Below are 18,020 nucleotides of genomic sequence, written 5' to 3'. Positions count from 1 at the left end.
CTCTCTCTCTCTCTCTCTCTCTCTCTTTCATTCTCTACTGTCTTTCTTTTGTGCCTGATCTTCGAATTCTCAAATAGTCGGGGGGGGGGGGGGGGGGGGGGGAGGGGGTCACCCTTCACCACATGGGTTCAATTCATAATTTTAAGCCTATTTCTTCTCATTCAATACTACCATTAAGAGTATTGTGGAAGGGGGTTTCACTCAATATATGATCCTTATTCACATATGAAAATAACATATCATGATCATAAGGAGGAGGGGCGAGCGCTCATCCAAATCAATTCATGATTTTCAAGTTTACATTCTTCTCACTCAAAACTACTTTCAATAAGAGTGGGCGATCACCCAAAATAGCTGCATTCACTTATGAAATAACAGATATTGATCATTGACAAAATGAAGTCCCCCTCTTACGATTTTACGTTCCTGGGAAAAGCAGTTGAATATACATGTACCATTTCATTTGAGGAATAACTGCTCTAGATATATATATTTACACATTTGATGTGCTTACATCAGTAAAACTAAGCAATGCTATATTTAGAATGAATGTCTGTGCATGGAATAGCATGCCCACCGACTGATGTAATTTTCATTTATCAAAGATAAGCACTACATGGAGAGAGAGAGAGAGAGAGAGAGAGAGAGAGAGAGAGAGAGAGAGAGAGAGAGAGAGAGATGGAACTACTCTTTGTTGATAATCTAGGGGAATGTAAAGATATAAACACGGACGCATTTTGTTAGGTTTCAAATATATTTGCTATCTAAAATACACCATCTGAAGTAGCACGCATATTACTTGACGTGTTTTTCTTTACTCAAGAAAATGATATTCCATTCATGCAACATTTGTATCGTTTAGTACCATGTTATATGTAGTATATTTTGTAAATACGCACAGCAGGCAGGCATACATATTTCATTCCTATATACTGTAAAATGTATATTACATAAACATGTAAATAGAGCTATTATATATAGTCGTTGGTGAACATGGCATAATAAGTAATTTTATCCGACTCAATCGACGTTTAAAAAAATTCAAGAGGCATTTTTTTTCCATAATTCATTTGAATAGGAGGACATCGAACAGCGCCTTCGAAAATATGATTGCGTTCTACTCAACAATGTTTGGCAAATACACGCATTATTTTCCTCACTCTAATTAACACAAGATTCTTCCGCAAAATGTCTATGCACACGGTAAAGTTACATGTAAATGCATAATGTATTTTCCACAACATGCCAGTATTTAACAGTATTTGATCTTAATGAGTATTATATATATTATATATATATATATATATATATATATATATATGCAAAAAACAGGATCTTCTATTACTTTCAAATGCGGAAAATATTTTACTGTAAATGATAACATGTCATGCAAGTCGAAAATCTTACTATACTGTATTATTTGCAACGGGTGTGGCGAGGAATATATTGGACAAACCGGAACACAACTAACAGCGAGGATGTGTGTCCATCGCCAACAAATTAACGATCCCAGTACAAGAAATACTTCATGCAGCGAACACTTTGACACCTGTGCTAGAGGCAACTACAGCGTATTTCCATTTTATAAACTTAGAACAGAATCAACGTCCATGAGACTTGCTAAAGAAAATTATTTCATTAAACTGTTTTCTCCTAAACTAAACAAACTTTAATCAATGCATATATGAAAAATTCTGATTGTTAAACCTCTTAATTCATCAACTTTTATCATGTAAATGTTCATGCTTATTTTGTCCAAGTCACCTTTCCCGAACGTTTGTATTATGACGGCATATATCTATTCCCTCCTCGCAAAGACTAACATGATGTCATGACGTCACAATAGACGTCTCTAAGATAAACAACTTTGTATTCATTATTTAAAATTTGTATTCACCTGAGGATGGATGTTAAAATCCAGAAAGCGCTAGTGATTTAAATATATTTTGGAACTGTAGATTTTCCTGCTTTTTTTATTGAATTATATATACATATATATGCATATATATATATATATATATATATATATATATATATATATATATGTGTGTGTGTGTGTGTGTGTGTGTGTGTGTGTGTGTGTGTGTGTGTGTGTGTGTGTGTGTGTGTGTGTGTGTGTGTGTGTAACGTTAGACTAGTAACTTGTAGAAAAAAGATTTTAAAAGAATCAGTGGAGTGTAAATCCTATAACGTTGATGACGTCTTTCAGAAAAAGCGACCGTCGTAAGACGGCGTCAGAGTTAACAATGCAATATATTGTAACATTATTTTCTCAATATCAGCAACAAGAAAATGGTATATGAAAGGTGAAGATAACGAACAGTGATCAATCTCATAACTCCTACAAGCAATAAATGAAAGAGAAAATGATCACCTTTCTACCTGCAAAATATGATCGGCTTTTGAAGCCGGCCAATTTCGGCCAATAACGCCCCTAGTTCTTTCTGAGATATTGCTTGAAATGTATTTTTGATTAAAATAGGTTATAATCAATGAAGAAATCAATCATATTTGCATAGATTTATTCTCTTCAGTTTCTCATCAAAACCATATTTCGAACACATTTATGTACTAATATTACATGGGTTGAAAATTGAAATAAACAGTTTCGACAACAGGCACGTTTTCTCATGCAAAGAAAGTAAATGATACGATATATATATATATATATATATATATATATATATATATATATATATATATATATATTCACATTTAAGAGCTTTGCCTCGGAGCATGTAATGACTGGTGTGCATTGTCTATAAAGTGAACTGTTTTGGAAAACAGTCTGTTGAGAAAAAGAAGAAAACAACGTGTTTCACCTATACTAGAGTATAGAAATAAAAGGATTTATTTCAATGAAGTCAGAATCATTAGAATTCATTCTGATCAAATGGTTTGTCCTGTTCCTGTGCATTGAATCATAAGTTAAATAAATTTTTAAATAGCATTTAGAGGCCTTATTTGTACACAAATCTACAGTGAGCAGCCATTAACGTTTACTGATCCCAATCCTTTGTGCCTGTCAAATTCATACTCTAAATATGTTAAAAACGATTCTAACTTTAAATATTTAACATTTAAAAATGAATTGAAAGTGTAAGATCCAACATCCACCACTGTATAGGTGAACCCAACAACAAATTAAGTTTAAACGTATCACACAGAGAAAACATAGATTCGAGGCTTTTAACACATGTTTGCAAAGTATGCATGTCTTTAGTTAACAGGGACTTGACCAATAATTGTAATGCATTATTGAATATCACATGCGTTGTAATATAGAGTACCACGTGCATATGTACCTGCATCTGCATTAGCCCCTACGTGAGAAAAATTACACCTTAACGTCATAGTCCCATTTTCGTTTCAGAGAAGAGGCAACAGGGCCGTTTTGCAGGGTTTTCTCTGTATTTATCCGAGGCTAGTGTACGAGACAGTGACTCCCGTTGCTACGTGGACGGACCAGAGTTGCCTCCCTTAAACTTTACAACAACTTGTGTGGGATACGGACGTTACGTCACCTTTTATAACGAACGACTACATGGAAAACAATATCCTACAGGATACGAGACATCACCTGTTTACATTGAACTGTGTGAAATTATTGTCAAAGGTTATTTTTCTACTATGGTTTATTTTCATCTTTTAAATTAACATTGATGTTCCACCATTGTACCCCATCGAGAATTGAAAATGACGAAGGTTAAGTCAAACCTAACTAAAATAACAGTAATATGTACTTTTAAGTATTTTTGTAGGAAAGGACAGGTGAAAATGTTTGTACATGTAAAGTTTAGTATCCTGAACACCGATATGTCGAAAACACGGATGTATCGAAGTGAGTCGACGAACCTGGTCGGGTTTTTTTTATTATAAAAACCCCGTTATCTCGAACACAGAAATGTATGTGCCTCTTGGTTGTGTTTGTTATTCTTGATAGGGAGAAACTCTTTCCTAGTTCTACATTTACATAATGATATACTTTTATTTAGTTTTGCTGTTGGAGAACACACAAACAACGAAATTCCGTCTTTAATAATGAATCTGGTTCATCAAGTTTGCAACTGTGTTTAAACATTCGAATTTTTCTTTCGTATTAGACATGTCGGGTGAAGATGAGAAATCATTCTTATTAAGGATTTCAAACGATGTTTTTTTTTTCGACTTACTCAATACCATACATGTAACTCTATAAATTCTTTTCGTATCGTTTCAAAAACGACAGCCATATAATATAGTGAGATATAATTTCGATGTCACTGGGTTTCGTAATTAGGAAATGTTAATTACTATCAGGACAATATCACATTTCATCCCAATGTATGACATATACTATATTGTGGATGAACTGTTCATTGTTTCCTCCTCATTCTGCACTTCAATCCATAATTCATATAAAAAGAAACGAACACATACATCAGATAAACGTACAGAAAACAGCATTGTATGCACTGGATAATAAACATATATTTACGCGTATCCAATAAAGTTATATATATACACTATATATATATATATATATATATATATATATATATATATATATATATATATATACCATCCCAGAAGAACAAACAGCGAGAAGAAATAAATAAATTACCTGCGGATTGATAAACAATTCCAACCTATGTAAGATTGTATCTACGGTTTATTCGTATCTGAAAGATGATAAGATAGATAAACTATTTATGCATTTAAAATGAATTGTTTCAAATGAAGATAATGGGTTATGTTGTTGATGTCCTTAATGCTTTTATACCATTTCAATCTTTCTATGTATTGATTTTGAAAACTGTAAGTCACACGTATGACATAATTGAGTTTACGCCAGATTTATTTTGTCGTAAATACGTTCAATTTGTCAAGCACTCTTCATGTGAAATCAACCCCCTTTCCTCCATTTGTATTACTTATATCTCTTTGAAATAAGCACTATATCACAAGTTTAGTTATTAAGGTTGCAGCAATAATGTATAATGTCTAAAGAGCTTAAGATATATACTTGTGTTGTATTTAAGGCTGTCACAAACCGGGTGTTTATGGAAGCAGTTGTAACATTCCATGTCCAGAGAACTGCCAGGATAAAATCTGTAACATCGTCAATGGAACTTGTTTTGGATGCTTGCCTGGACGGACGGGAGCCTTATGTGAAAATAGTATACACATTTTTATGTTGAACTTTTTCATCGAATTTTACAAATATACAAGAGAATGATTTTGATGAAAATTACCATGACGGACACTTTATCTTAATGAATAGATTGTCAACAAGGGTGGTACGGTCAGGATTGTAAGAACCAGTGTTCAGGTTATTGCAGGGGAAAGGCTACTTGTAATCACGTGAGTGGTAACTGTGATAATGGTTGTGCTTCAGGATGGATGAGCAGTAAATGTGATAAGCGTACGTTTGGATGACTTTTGATCTTTTATAATGTCATATCAATTCAAATATAGCAATGCACACACGCCTCATCAGCTAACCATATCATGCACGTTATGTACAATGCAATTTACACTAAATCATTACAGAATGCATTGCTGGAACGTATGGCTCTGACTGCATCTATAATTGTAGTTGTCACTGTCAGAATGACGTCATATGTAACAGAGAAACTGGACATTGTGACAAGGGTTGTAAACCAGGGTACACAGGACATTTTTGTAATGAGTGTGAGTGACTTGATTTTTCCGATTATTTTCGATATTTTCATAGACTTATGTATGACAATTGTGTCAGAAGAATACAAATGATGATGATGAATACATTAAGTTTTACTAAAATAATTTCTACAGTGTGTTTACCTGGACGTTTCGGAGACCGATGCGAAGAACGCTGTAGTGGGCATTGTTTAAACGACAAAGTTTGTCATCACGTGGATGGAATCTGTACAGATGGTTGTAAGGATGGATACATCAGGAAATGGTGTAATAAATGTAAGAAGAATCGACAACTTAGAATATTTGAAACTTTGCGTATTTAAATTGTAAGTTTACAAACCATATTTGTCCATTTCAGCATGTGAACATGGATTCTTTGGAACAAATTGTTCTGGTGCTTGCCCTGAAAATTGTATTGATACATGTCGACACACTGACGGATTTTGTGAATGTCCAGCTGGATATAAGGGCCCTAACTGCAATATAAGTAAGTACTTCACGTTTAGAGACAGTGTTTGAATACTGAGTGCAGTCATTACCAAAGTTGTCAGTTTGACACACGATGCAAAACATAAGTAACATTCATTAAGGGAGGCATGGACATGATTCGAACTGAATATTTTCAAATTTCACCTTTGTATATTTTATGTTTACAATTCTTAACTAGGGTATTTCTAATAATTAGGAATCATTTGGATGTCAATTGTCGAGTTTCAAGAGAGAAAAAGAGCCCACAATTCTGTTTTATGTACATATGGCCTATGCTATGTTTTTTACATATAGATTGCTTAAGAGCTTGTCTACGAGAAAACCATGCAAAATGTGATGAAAGCAAGGTTGTCGGATCAACAACATATTTTGAATGTAATAAAGTACATCAATATCAAATACTTTGGCATATTTTTTTCGGGGGTGTAGTCATTGGATAGGGATTTGCAGCCATGTTACTAAAAATAGCACTTTTGTTCTGACAAAAGGGTAAAATTATGTATATTTTAACCTTTCTATTTAAAAATTCTAACAGGTTATTGAAAATGGATTTTTAAAAATTGACACAGTTTATAAAACAACTGGATATGCATATTCATAATGTTTAGTGGGAATCTAAAATGTTACTTCCGTTTAAGTGCACAAAGGTCTCAAATTTGGATTCCAGATTTTGATAAATTGCAGAAAATGATAACTTTTGAATCAACTAGTAGTCAAAAAGTAACGCTTTGATTTATTCAAAATTACTTTCATCTTATAGAGAAGAAGTATATTTACGATATATCAAAAATCTGTCTTTGGACTCTCGATTATAGTAAATATATTAACACTTCAAGTTGGGCATTTTTCCTGCTTGTAGAGCTTTTATTCTGGTAGCCACCTAAACCTGTTTGCCATGCATGGTCCTTGTTATCTTATTAAGTCTTATATAATTTTATGATTTCACATCAGATGACCAGAAGTATGTATCAACCATTTTTTGTTGCTATGGTTCCTGGTTGCCATGGTGACAAATTTCAAAATTTGAAAAAAAAACGTTTCTAAAAAAATAATATGCATCGTATGAATAGTTGTAATTTAACAAAATTGATATTTGTGTACTTTCAAAATGCAATTTTTAAAATAAATTGCCAATTTTATATGCTATATATAATAAATTCTTTATTTAGACAGGATAGCACGATTAGTACAAATGACTAGTTTACATTGTGGTCCTACAGAGACTTAAATATACCACAAGCAATTGGATCATATTTCTTCATAGATTTGCTTTTCCCATGGATACAATAAGGATAAATCTATTTTTTTGAAAATCTGACTGGTTATTGAAAACATTCTGAAATAATCAAACTCAATCGCAAATACTAAGCCAGACAGCAATGTAACTTTTGAAAAGTTGTATGAGAGTCACAATATTGATATTCTAAAACAAATAAAATTGTTGCCATAGTAACATTTAGACCAATTTAAAGACTGACGTGCTTTAAGTTCAAAGGTAAAACTTGTGTGAAGACAGAACTTGATAAATATCCACAATATAATACCCCAAATCTTTATCTTTTCCTCGGGACAGTTAACACGTCATATGAAGTTGTCAGGTACAATATATTAGATAAAAAGTACTTTGTGGTTAGGAATTTTTAGATGTCATCAAACTTTAACAAATGAAGTACCCAGAAAAAAATTGAGCAGCAACCCTTAAACAATTAAATAACATGCTTAATATATACATAAAAACAAGAGTTGTCAGATGACTGTACCTAACCGTTTGTTCAAAAGGTTAAAAGTTTTTGAAAAATAGGTCAATGTCCAAGGTCGACGTTGACAGTTCTGATAACAAAAGAAATTGACATCTATGTTTGAAACATCAAAGATCTATCACTTTTGGTTCAAAAGATATAACCAAGATAAAGTTTTTGAACAGTACGTCAAAGTTCAAGGCAGAGGTCGTTAGGTCAAATCAAAACAAAGATATCTTCATGAGACATCTATATATGTAAAATATCAAAGCCTTATCCCTATTGGTTCAAAAGACATGCCCAGGTTGAAGTTTTTTTTTAAAAAATAGGTCAAGGTCACAAGGTCGAAAGTCTTGGTATCACATCAAAGGTCTCTTCATGGGGAATCAATAAGGGATATATCAAAACCCTACCCCCTTGGTTTAGAAGATATAACCCAGGTTAAAATGTTTCCTTAAAGTGGCGCCAACGCCAACACTGGGGTCATTACAATACATGTAGCTCTCCGGATAGTCATCCCGGTGAGCTAAAAGGAATGGGCATGTTCTTTTCTTGTCTTTCTTTTGTTTTTTATTCTTACATGTAGCGTATTATTCTACATTCTAAATCCATGCGAAAGGGTTCGGAGCAGCCATATTCAATACCGGAAATTAATGATTATGAACATTATATTGAGAGGAGAGGGGTGGTAATGGTAAAATGCTCTTACATAGTGAATGATCTTGTTAAAATCATAAAATAATCAATAATGTTGAATATATCTAAATACAGAAATATTCTTTGCATTCGCACTCCACTCCCAACACCATTACACGTACAAATGAAATATAGCTTAAATACCAACTGACAGTAATCACATAAATTCAACCGAAGATGAAAGTCAGATAATAATAACGTCCGAATTCGCACAAAAGTAAAGAAGTTCGCTTGTAATATAATTTGTAATGAAATGTATTGTTTATACCTGACCCGGCTGGTATAGTCTGTCCTGTCTAAACACATACAGTGTAGCTAAGTGGAGAGGTCCCGTAGTTGGCACTCATCACCAGGGTGGAGGGTGTGGATGGGTGGCAAATTTTTTATAGAACCTCCCAACCTCCCTAAAAATTACTTTTAAGACAACCCGAAGCTCAAAATCCTTGATAATGATAATAATGGGAGGGGGGTCCAAGGATTTAATTCATCAGTCCAAGCTTTCATTTCAATTCTTTATTGATTGCCATAAGAAAGTAGAAGGGGGGGGGGGCTGATTTAGCTAAAGAGACCTGATCGAAATAATCTTCGGTTTCCCTGTCAGTTAAATGATTTTTCCAAATTTTTCCCGATCAATTTCTCATGATGAACAAAGTATAGTGACGATCCAAACTCTACCAACATCAATGAATTTAAGAAACTACATTAGCATATACGTAATACCATCAGTTTACAATATCTATATATTTGTTGTTGGTAAAACAGAGAAAAGTGTAAATTTTCGCATGTTGAATCGTAACCTATGATTAAGCATCAAGTATGGTCATATTGTTACAGTGAGCACTGAAGAAGAAAGATACCGAGCAAACTGTTACAGTATACATTCTTTGAGTTCACTTTATGCATTTTTATTTCACACTTTTCTTATTTTGTCCTGTCCTCATTACTTAGTGCATATATGTAAACTAATAACAAATTTTTGTCATCAATCATGATGGTAAATACATTTTGCAAATTCGGGGAGGGGGGGGGGTGCACTAGATCCTCACATGCTCCATCTGGACTGATTATAGATGCATATTTTCTTTGATTTCCTCCATATAACATATAAGCATTCTCGGTTAATGCATGAATTATCAAGGAAAGAACGCTTTCAATTCTTCAATGACAAAATGCCTGACCACTGGTACTAGTTTGCAGTATAACAGGACGAAGTACCGGATACTTTTTAAACCCTGCCAATATTTAGAAATTCCTGGATTACATTCACAGATACTGTTATGTCTTTCACTGATATCACATAAACATGATGTACAAATTCTCAAATCCCATTTCAAGTTGAAATCAACATTTCATAATATTGCTATCATTTTGTACCTTCTACGTATGAAGAGTGCATCAAAGGGAAGGTAATTCCAGCAACAGGTCTATTTCATTAAAAGACCCCCTTTTTCATATAAAATAGTAGATTGCTGGGATTCATTTATTAGAAAATGATAAATTTATAAATAAACTTAAATTTCAAACCATTTATGCATTTAATATCACAAATTTTAAATCTTTAATCCTTTAAAAGATAAAGTTAAATGCTTAAAAATATTCATTGTTGTCAGTTTTTAAATTTTAATTGCAAATGAACGGCCAAAAGTCCAAAAATACAATTTTTTTATATTTTACAGACAAGGATTTGATATTCAAGTATTATACACTTTTAAAGAAATTTAAGCGTTACTTTTGCAGCAACACCTATTTCAAAATTGACCATATAACAAGAAAATCAAAAAGTTTGGCACAATGCCAAATTACAGGCTCCATGTAATCTCTATATGGACACTTATGATGTCAAACATGATTTCTCCATAAGTGGTTTACATGGAAATATCATAAATAAATCCATTCTTTTCATAAGTCTTCAGAATTGATTTGCATTTTTGAAAAAATAAAACCCTAATATTTAAGGATTTTTCTTGTGTTCAAAGACTAATCCAAGTGTAAATACAGAATACGCTGTTACTAAAAACAGAAACGACCTATCAATAAATTGACCTCAAATTATAATTATTCCAACCATATACTCAAATGATATAGATGATTAGAAATGATATAGATGACCACCATTTCCTTCATTTTTATATATTTGCATGATTTTCTCGTAGACAAGCTCTTAATAGCAATTACCATGTTTAAAACAAAATGTGATGTGACAAACACTAGAGGGTGTTTAAAGCTAGGAAAACTTCGATCGATTGTAATGTAAATGTAAATTCATGAAATCAAAATGAAAAGTTACAATTCACCATACCACCATGTGTGTAACATATGTTAGGTTTCGGTACGGTCACTAGATGTTCCACATATCTCAGAATAATTACATTGCAATGACTTATTATCGAGGTCTGACAGAAGAACTAACCGCGAGAACATTATCACCGCGTCCAACGGAGTATTTTATTTTCGACCTCGGATGATGAAGAACATGCATTTTCTTAAAATGGAGAATATCGACTCAATTCGGGTGATGTTTTTTTTAGCCGTATTCTCAAATTGGGCGAAGGTGTATGCAAAAATGCGAGGCATACATCTACTTTGTCGTTAGTTTAAGAAACATTTAGCATACTTTCCTTACAGTGATAAATTTAATCAGACAATGGATCCTTTTTTTGTAAAAAATGGACATTAACTCGCCTTCTTCGCTGCCGAAGCGATGAAACGCCAATACCTTGGTTTCCGCATAGTTAACACCTTTAATGCTCTGTCGGACGCGGTGAGTATTCAATGTTCGCATTAAATACATCAGCAAATTATGCTAGAAATATTTGTATGAAAGTTTCAATTAATGACAAAGTACTATGTAGCAGCAGATTTTCTAATTTTAGAGTGAAGGTTAAATGGTTTAATGTAGGGGTAAACTTACATAATAAATAGTACGAGATATACATTTCGTTGTGGTATTCATATATTATACACTTCCAGATTAATGGAATTAAATTTTGTTAAATTTCAGCATGTGTGGGATCATTTGGAATAAACTGTGTTCATAAATGTAGTGAACACTGACGATGTGGCAAGAAAAAACTAGTCAATAATCTTTTTTTTTCATAAAGCAACATCGCGAGATCTTTAACAATATTTATAAAATTTAATGGCTACTTTCCTGGGATGCAAAGTAAGTATTAGCTTGCAATTACCTCCTTTTCGAAAATTATGAATTTTCAATATATATTCCAATTTCCAATGAAAAGAAGTCATTTAAGGATTTTAAAAAATATATTTTTTGCGAATAATCTTCAGAGTATATGTTGAATATATAATGTTAATATGATTAAATCTAACTACATAGCGAACAGAGCAAATTAAGACTTGGGTAAGAACGGACCCCTGGATATACCAGAAGTGGGATCAGGTACCCAGGGGAACTAAGGATCCCTTGTCGACAGGTCACACCCACCATGACCTCTATATCTTAATCAGGTAAACGGAGTAATATGTTGTCAAAATTAGTTGGTAAAGAAATACTAGTGAATGATAATAAAAATAGCTAAAATTTCAGATTTGGGATCAAAATTGGTATTCAAAAACTGGATAGTCCAGATTCTAAATGAAGCACTCCTCGAAAACCTGTCAATAGTCTTTTTTGTGCAGGTATGCAAACATTGCAATTCAAAGCATTCCATATTCATAACTTTCTGTAAAGATATGAAGTGATAAATCCAAACTTGATTTTCATGTTATACTTGGAAATGTCCACTTTAACTGTATATCTATTCGAGAAAAGTGCATGATTCTGTTTCGTCATTGACTTCTTCAACATTCTTGTTTAAAATAGTTGGGGCATATTCTAGTTCTTCGCTGATTTGACGATGATATCGATATTATTGTTGAATTTTGCTATGGAAATTTGACCCGTTTTCACTTAAAGGTCTTGTACATGTTATAAGGTTGGTTGTTTGGTTGTATATTGTTGATGAATGATGTCCTCATATAAGTGAAATATTTCACTCATATGAATACATCACCATTGCCGGTAAAAGGCTGCAAAATGTAGGCCTATGCTTGGCGCTTCCGGTCTTTGAGCAGGGAGGGATCTTCATCGTGCCACACGGACTGTGATACGGGCCTCATCCGAAGGACCGCCCAACTTAGTCCCCTTTCACGACAAGCAAGGGGTACTGAGTTCCTGCTCTAAAATGGATCCCCACGGACATTGCTAAAAGGAAACAACACGTTCATGTATTGAAGCGATAACTATATAATCATGAATTTCCTCTGAAACATGATTATCTGGACTGATTGAATCTCTCTCTCTCTCTCTCTCTCTCTCTCTCTCTCTCTCTCTCTCTCTCTCTCTCTCTCTCTATCTCTCTCTCTCTCTCCATATGTACCTTTCTCTCTCATCCAAGCGTTACAATTGCTTGTGGGATTTGGTTGTTTGGAGTCTTTCACTATTAAAGCTCATACTTCTCTGAGTATCTTTATATCAATAACTTTCATCTCAGCTACTACCACTGTTACAATAATGTAGGAAGCTCTCCTTATGTATCATTTATTTCCATTACACAATGAAATGTAAGACTCATTGTCAAAATCGTGGGGAGGCAGTCACCCCTTAATTCTTCGAGTCTGGTCTGAGATAAATTGTTGGAAACTATGTAGGTTGATGTTGAACTTATTGAAAGACTCGGAATTTGTATGATGATTGAAGAAAAACGGAGTTACTGAGAACAAAGCAAAAAAGTGCATGTTTTTCTTGGGAGGGGGGGGGGAGACCTTTTCTCTATTTTGTTTTGTGTAATACATATATTATATACACGGTATGGCTTTGGTCAAAACGTCTAGCTCTATAATTCGTCATCATTCAAACGACGGGATACGTCTAACCTGGACATTCGTTAACGAGAAGAACACTTCCCCAGTTATGGTAGCTAGAGTCGCTTGACTGGATAGTGTCCATGTTATTTTTCAATGAATTTATCTGTCGTTTACGTTGTGACCCTCGGACTAATTTCAGGAACTAGAGAGACATTTCACTGCTCTCAAAAGACGGAAAATCCGTGCACGCATTATCCTGAACAGACAGATTTGTATCCATCTCCGACCAGAACTTCCCAGAATCAAAGTGTAGTCTTTTTTCACTCAGTTGCTGCTACACAATACCTGCTGTCAGAGACCTTGACATTGGCGTATCTGTCTGATATCGGCTGAACAGTTCATTGTTTATCATTCGTCGCCTAGCAGTGAAAATAAATACATCTAAGAAAATTCGCACCGAAGCACTGTTTGCCGATGACTGCCCTGATGAACCACGAACCACAAACAACCGAATATCAACAAATTCACTTTGAACACTAAGCTGTTTAGACAGATAATCAGTTCGGGAGAGACTGAAGGTCACCATCAGCCTACACAGATGAGAGCCGCGCAAGCCGCCGGACATTACCATCTACGGCAGCCAATTGAAGAACATGAATGCCTTCAAGTTCGTAGGAAGCACCATCTCTACTGACGGCTCCCAAGACAAAGAAATCAAATCCCGGACCTAGAAAGCCAGCCAGGCAATCGGAAGCGTACTCTCTGGAGTGCTGCGGCAAAAAGATGTTCGCTTGTCAACTAAGCTGAAGGTGTACAACGTAGTCGTAATTTTCTCGTTACTGTAGGGGTGTTATGCGTGTATCCTCTTTTGTAGGCATATCAAGCAGCTATATCAATTCCACATGCGCTCCCTACACCGCATCATGTAGATTCGCTGGCTGGACAGACTTTCCAACCTAGAGATACTCGACAGGGTGAAATTCACGAGCATTATGACTATTGTAAAGCTACGCTACGCGAGCTATGCTGGACTGACCACTTGATCCGCATGAATGGAAGTCCCAGACAGCTATGCTATGGTGAGCTGATGACGACCATCAACATTTGGGGTTGACAAAAGAAAAGGTACAGGGACAATATCAAAATCATCAGCAAGTAGGCAGACCTTCCACCCAGACAGACTGAAGATGTTGTCTCAGAAAGAACCAGTTGGCGTGCCTTTACCAAAGGAGTACTTGCTAATTTCGAACAGGACCGCTGTCAACGTTCACCGCTGCTTGCGAACACCGTCACCAAGCTACCACCAATCCTGTCCTGAGGACCGTTGTCCCATGCCTCCCCCCTTTCAACTGCATATATGATTCTGCCCTTGGCCTCTGAAGCCACCTGCGCTCCTGGCAATGAAAACACAACGATTCGTCATCCTCAGCTTTCGAGAGACTACAAAAAGGAGTGTTTAATTATCATTATCATCTGTCATGATCATGTCCATGGTTTCTATAATCATGGCAATGAGTTTGCAGAATATTCAAAATCCTTTTGAAAACTTCCTGCCACTGTTTGAAGTTGATATTGTCCACAATAGCGTCATTCCATTCCGTTGTAACCCCCCCTCCCCCGATAGGTGCATTCATTGTTTTTTAAAGCGTTGTCATGTATTGTATAAACAATGCAGACTGAAGTATCATTAAATAAAATACCTTTGATTTTGGTTCAATTACACTTTCGTCAATCTGCTCTAATGTTTGCACTCATAATACATTGATGTATGTCGACACGCAAACGGTTCGTCTGTTTGTTCCCGGTGGGTGGACTGAGACTATTACAAGGATGGAGATCGTTTGTATATGTTTTCATCTAAACATTTCATTTCAATAGATATAAAAGCTATTTGTAGAGCCTTTGTCTGAAATAACGAAGTCATTCTGATATCGACCGGTCAACAGTTTATGCTTACTCCTCCTAGGCACCTGATTCCACCTCTGGTACATCCAGGGGTCCGTGTTTGCCGAACTTTCTATTATGTACTCCTTATAGGAGTTATGAAATTGATCACTGTTCGTTATTTTGACCTTTTCATAGATAAGTATACGATACATTTAGGGAACACGGTTACCTAAGTTGTTATTTGCTACCCGTCATGTTTATTTAACGGTTGTAAACTCAGTTTTTCCGGCGATGCGACATTACCATTCCCATTATGTTTGATCTTTACGTCTACTTTCTTTAAGCTTTAATTTATTATTTTATAAAATATGTAGCAAAATGTTTAAGTTTGACGTTATATTTGTGCATAATTCAACTATGACGTCACAATTGAAAACTGTCCACACCATTGATTCCCTTTTAACTTCCTCGCATACCAGTTTATGTGGCAATCAAAATGCGTATTAAGAGGATGTCTCAAAGAGAAAAACATGCAAAATCACAAAAATCGTCCAGATGGGTACTTATGACTTTCCGTTATGTTATTTTTTTTATGATCTAGGGTGTAACATGATATGAAAATGTCCTTTTTTATTTCCTAACGTGTTTCTATTTGTGGAACAACTGGTTTTGATATTTACCAGTAATTGGCATTCATACATAGCAGTAATTATGGAAGCTCGAGGCCTTATCAAATAATTACAATACTTAACAAAAAATTGTTTTCGCTTTATCATATAAATATACGTTAGATTTAAAGAATATTAATGTTTTGCTCTGATTGCATGTATTTATATTTAAGGACAAAGCCATATGTAAGCTAAACTTTGGAACTACAGATAAAATATGCAAGTTTGGTGCAGCAGTACAACTTAAATGGAGATTAAAATTTCATGTAATGACATTAATTATAAAGATCAATTTAGGTTTTAACAAATATATAAAATCCACTGATGGCTTTTCATATCTAATATATTAAGCAAGTAGTTGATATAATGACCATAGCGAGCTTAACCAATATCTTGTTTACTTGATATTTTTATCTAAACATAATTTATATGGTTTTATTATATAGGTAATAAACAAATTTTATTGTAAATGAAAATTATAAAGTCAATGAAAAATGAAAATCATAAAAATGAACAGTACATACCATAAATGAAAAAAATATTACAAGATTATGAGAATATTTGGAAGAGTTATCTTTCGTAATGCCGCTCTTTATTCAAATACGGGGGAAAATGGCGAGCAGACGCAACATCCATCTTATATTGCATTAGATGTGTGATTTCAGTGGTTTTTCGAACACTGCGTTTAGTGAATGCCATATATTTCAAATATATGAATGTAGGACGGATGTGTCTTGTCACTTGCGACTGTTACAATGCTCTGAACAACTTCCTGGACAGTATGTTAAATATTTGGACGTGCCAGGGCCGGGAAAATCCTCCCGATACATAAAATTGAAATATTTCCGTGGAAAATGGCATATTAAGACTAATGATATATCAAAAGCATCGATCAAATGTTGGGCTACAATGGAGGAGAAATAAAGCTAGGTGCTGTCATCCAGACCACAACGCAGAAAGCTAAACTACAATGAGCGGCAACCCCTACACTTGTCAACACTGGCCGGTTGAGAATGATACAGACAATTGTAATTATGGTTGGACTAGGTAGGATGTAATTCTTAAACAAATTAATGAAATAAATATCATATGTATGTATGTGTATCTATTTATTATTTTTACATATGTTTATATTTCACTTGTGTATGTATACAGTTATTACACACGTGCACACACATACACATAACCCACTTTCATGAATAAACAAACTGACTCATTGACTCAGTCATTAAGCAGTAAACATGATAAAGGTGAACCTGAGCAGTGCGTGTGTCTCAGTCTCTTTCAACTTAACCACTCCACCCCCCACCCCCTCTGACATCAATAGGGGTTTTTTGTTGATTTTTTTAAAAAGATATTTTTGTTTCTATCAAGAAGACAAAACATAGAAAAACCTTGATATCATGTCAATAATAAAAAAAAGTTCATTTATTTAGTATTTATTTCTGAAATCGGAATTATCTGACGACATGATAGAGTGTTATACACCCACACTCTTGTTTAGTTATAACCAGAATAATAATCACAAATTAATATGAAATTATTGATATTATATCAAAAATCATAAACATAATTAGAATATTGGTGTATAAACTTCTAAAAGATATATTATTTCTTTACAAATGACTTATGACATTATACTGAATATCAGGATGTATATACATACAACCACATGAATTATTTTGCATCAAAATGTCTTTCTTTTTAATTTATGAAAGAAAACAGTTTATTTAATCAAAGCAAATCTTGAAATATATTTTTAAATACACTTTAGTGTGTTTAGTGATAGGGTCCCAGATGTTGATATTACTGCACGTCAGTAACGTGCAAACAGAAAGTATATGGTTTTGTCAGCAATTATACGGGGGGGGGGGGATTGTAGTGGAAGGATTGATTTACCAAAAAGTTCCAAATCTATGTGATATTACAGTTTCTGTTTCATCCAATATATCTTCGATTTTTTATATTCCTATACTTGTATTTCAGTTTTATGATTCATGATCTAGGTAGTTGAGTCTTGGAACTGGTTCAAATGTTAATAAATCCACCAATTACAGAAAATATTACTTGTCAC

At 34.2% G+C, this 18,020-nt stretch overlaps 1 protein-coding gene across 3 annotated transcripts in view; it reads left to right on the top strand.

Annotated features, from left to right (window-relative positions):
* Nucleotides 1-18,020, top strand: part of LOC125663367 (multiple epidermal growth factor-like domains protein 10) — a 36,335-nt gene that overhangs the window by 9,385 nt on the left and 8,930 nt on the right. Inside the window, exons 3-10 of one of the 3 annotated variants that reach the window (XR_008797695.1) lie at nucleotides 3,374-3,616; nucleotides 5,022-5,159; nucleotides 5,264-5,404; nucleotides 5,533-5,673; nucleotides 5,797-5,937; nucleotides 6,020-6,148; nucleotides 11,587-12,053; nucleotides 12,133-12,224. Coding sequence is in view for 2 of the 3 variants with exons in the window: in XM_056146494.1 (XP_056002469.1) it covers nucleotides 3,374-3,616; nucleotides 5,022-5,159; nucleotides 5,264-5,404; nucleotides 5,533-5,673; nucleotides 5,797-5,937; nucleotides 6,020-6,148; nucleotides 11,587-11,639 (986 nt within the window). In the remaining variant the exon portion in view is untranslated. The other 2 variants (XM_056146494.1, XM_056146493.1) reach the window with 2 other exon arrangements.

The sequence above is a fragment of the Ostrea edulis genome, chromosome 8, assembly GCF_947568905.1.
Source record: "Ostrea edulis chromosome 8, xbOstEdul1.1, whole genome shotgun sequence".
Classification (NCBI taxonomy): Eukaryota; Metazoa; Mollusca; class Bivalvia; order Ostreida; family Ostreidae; genus Ostrea; species Ostrea edulis.
This window is presented reverse-complemented; position numbering and strand designations above follow the sequence as displayed.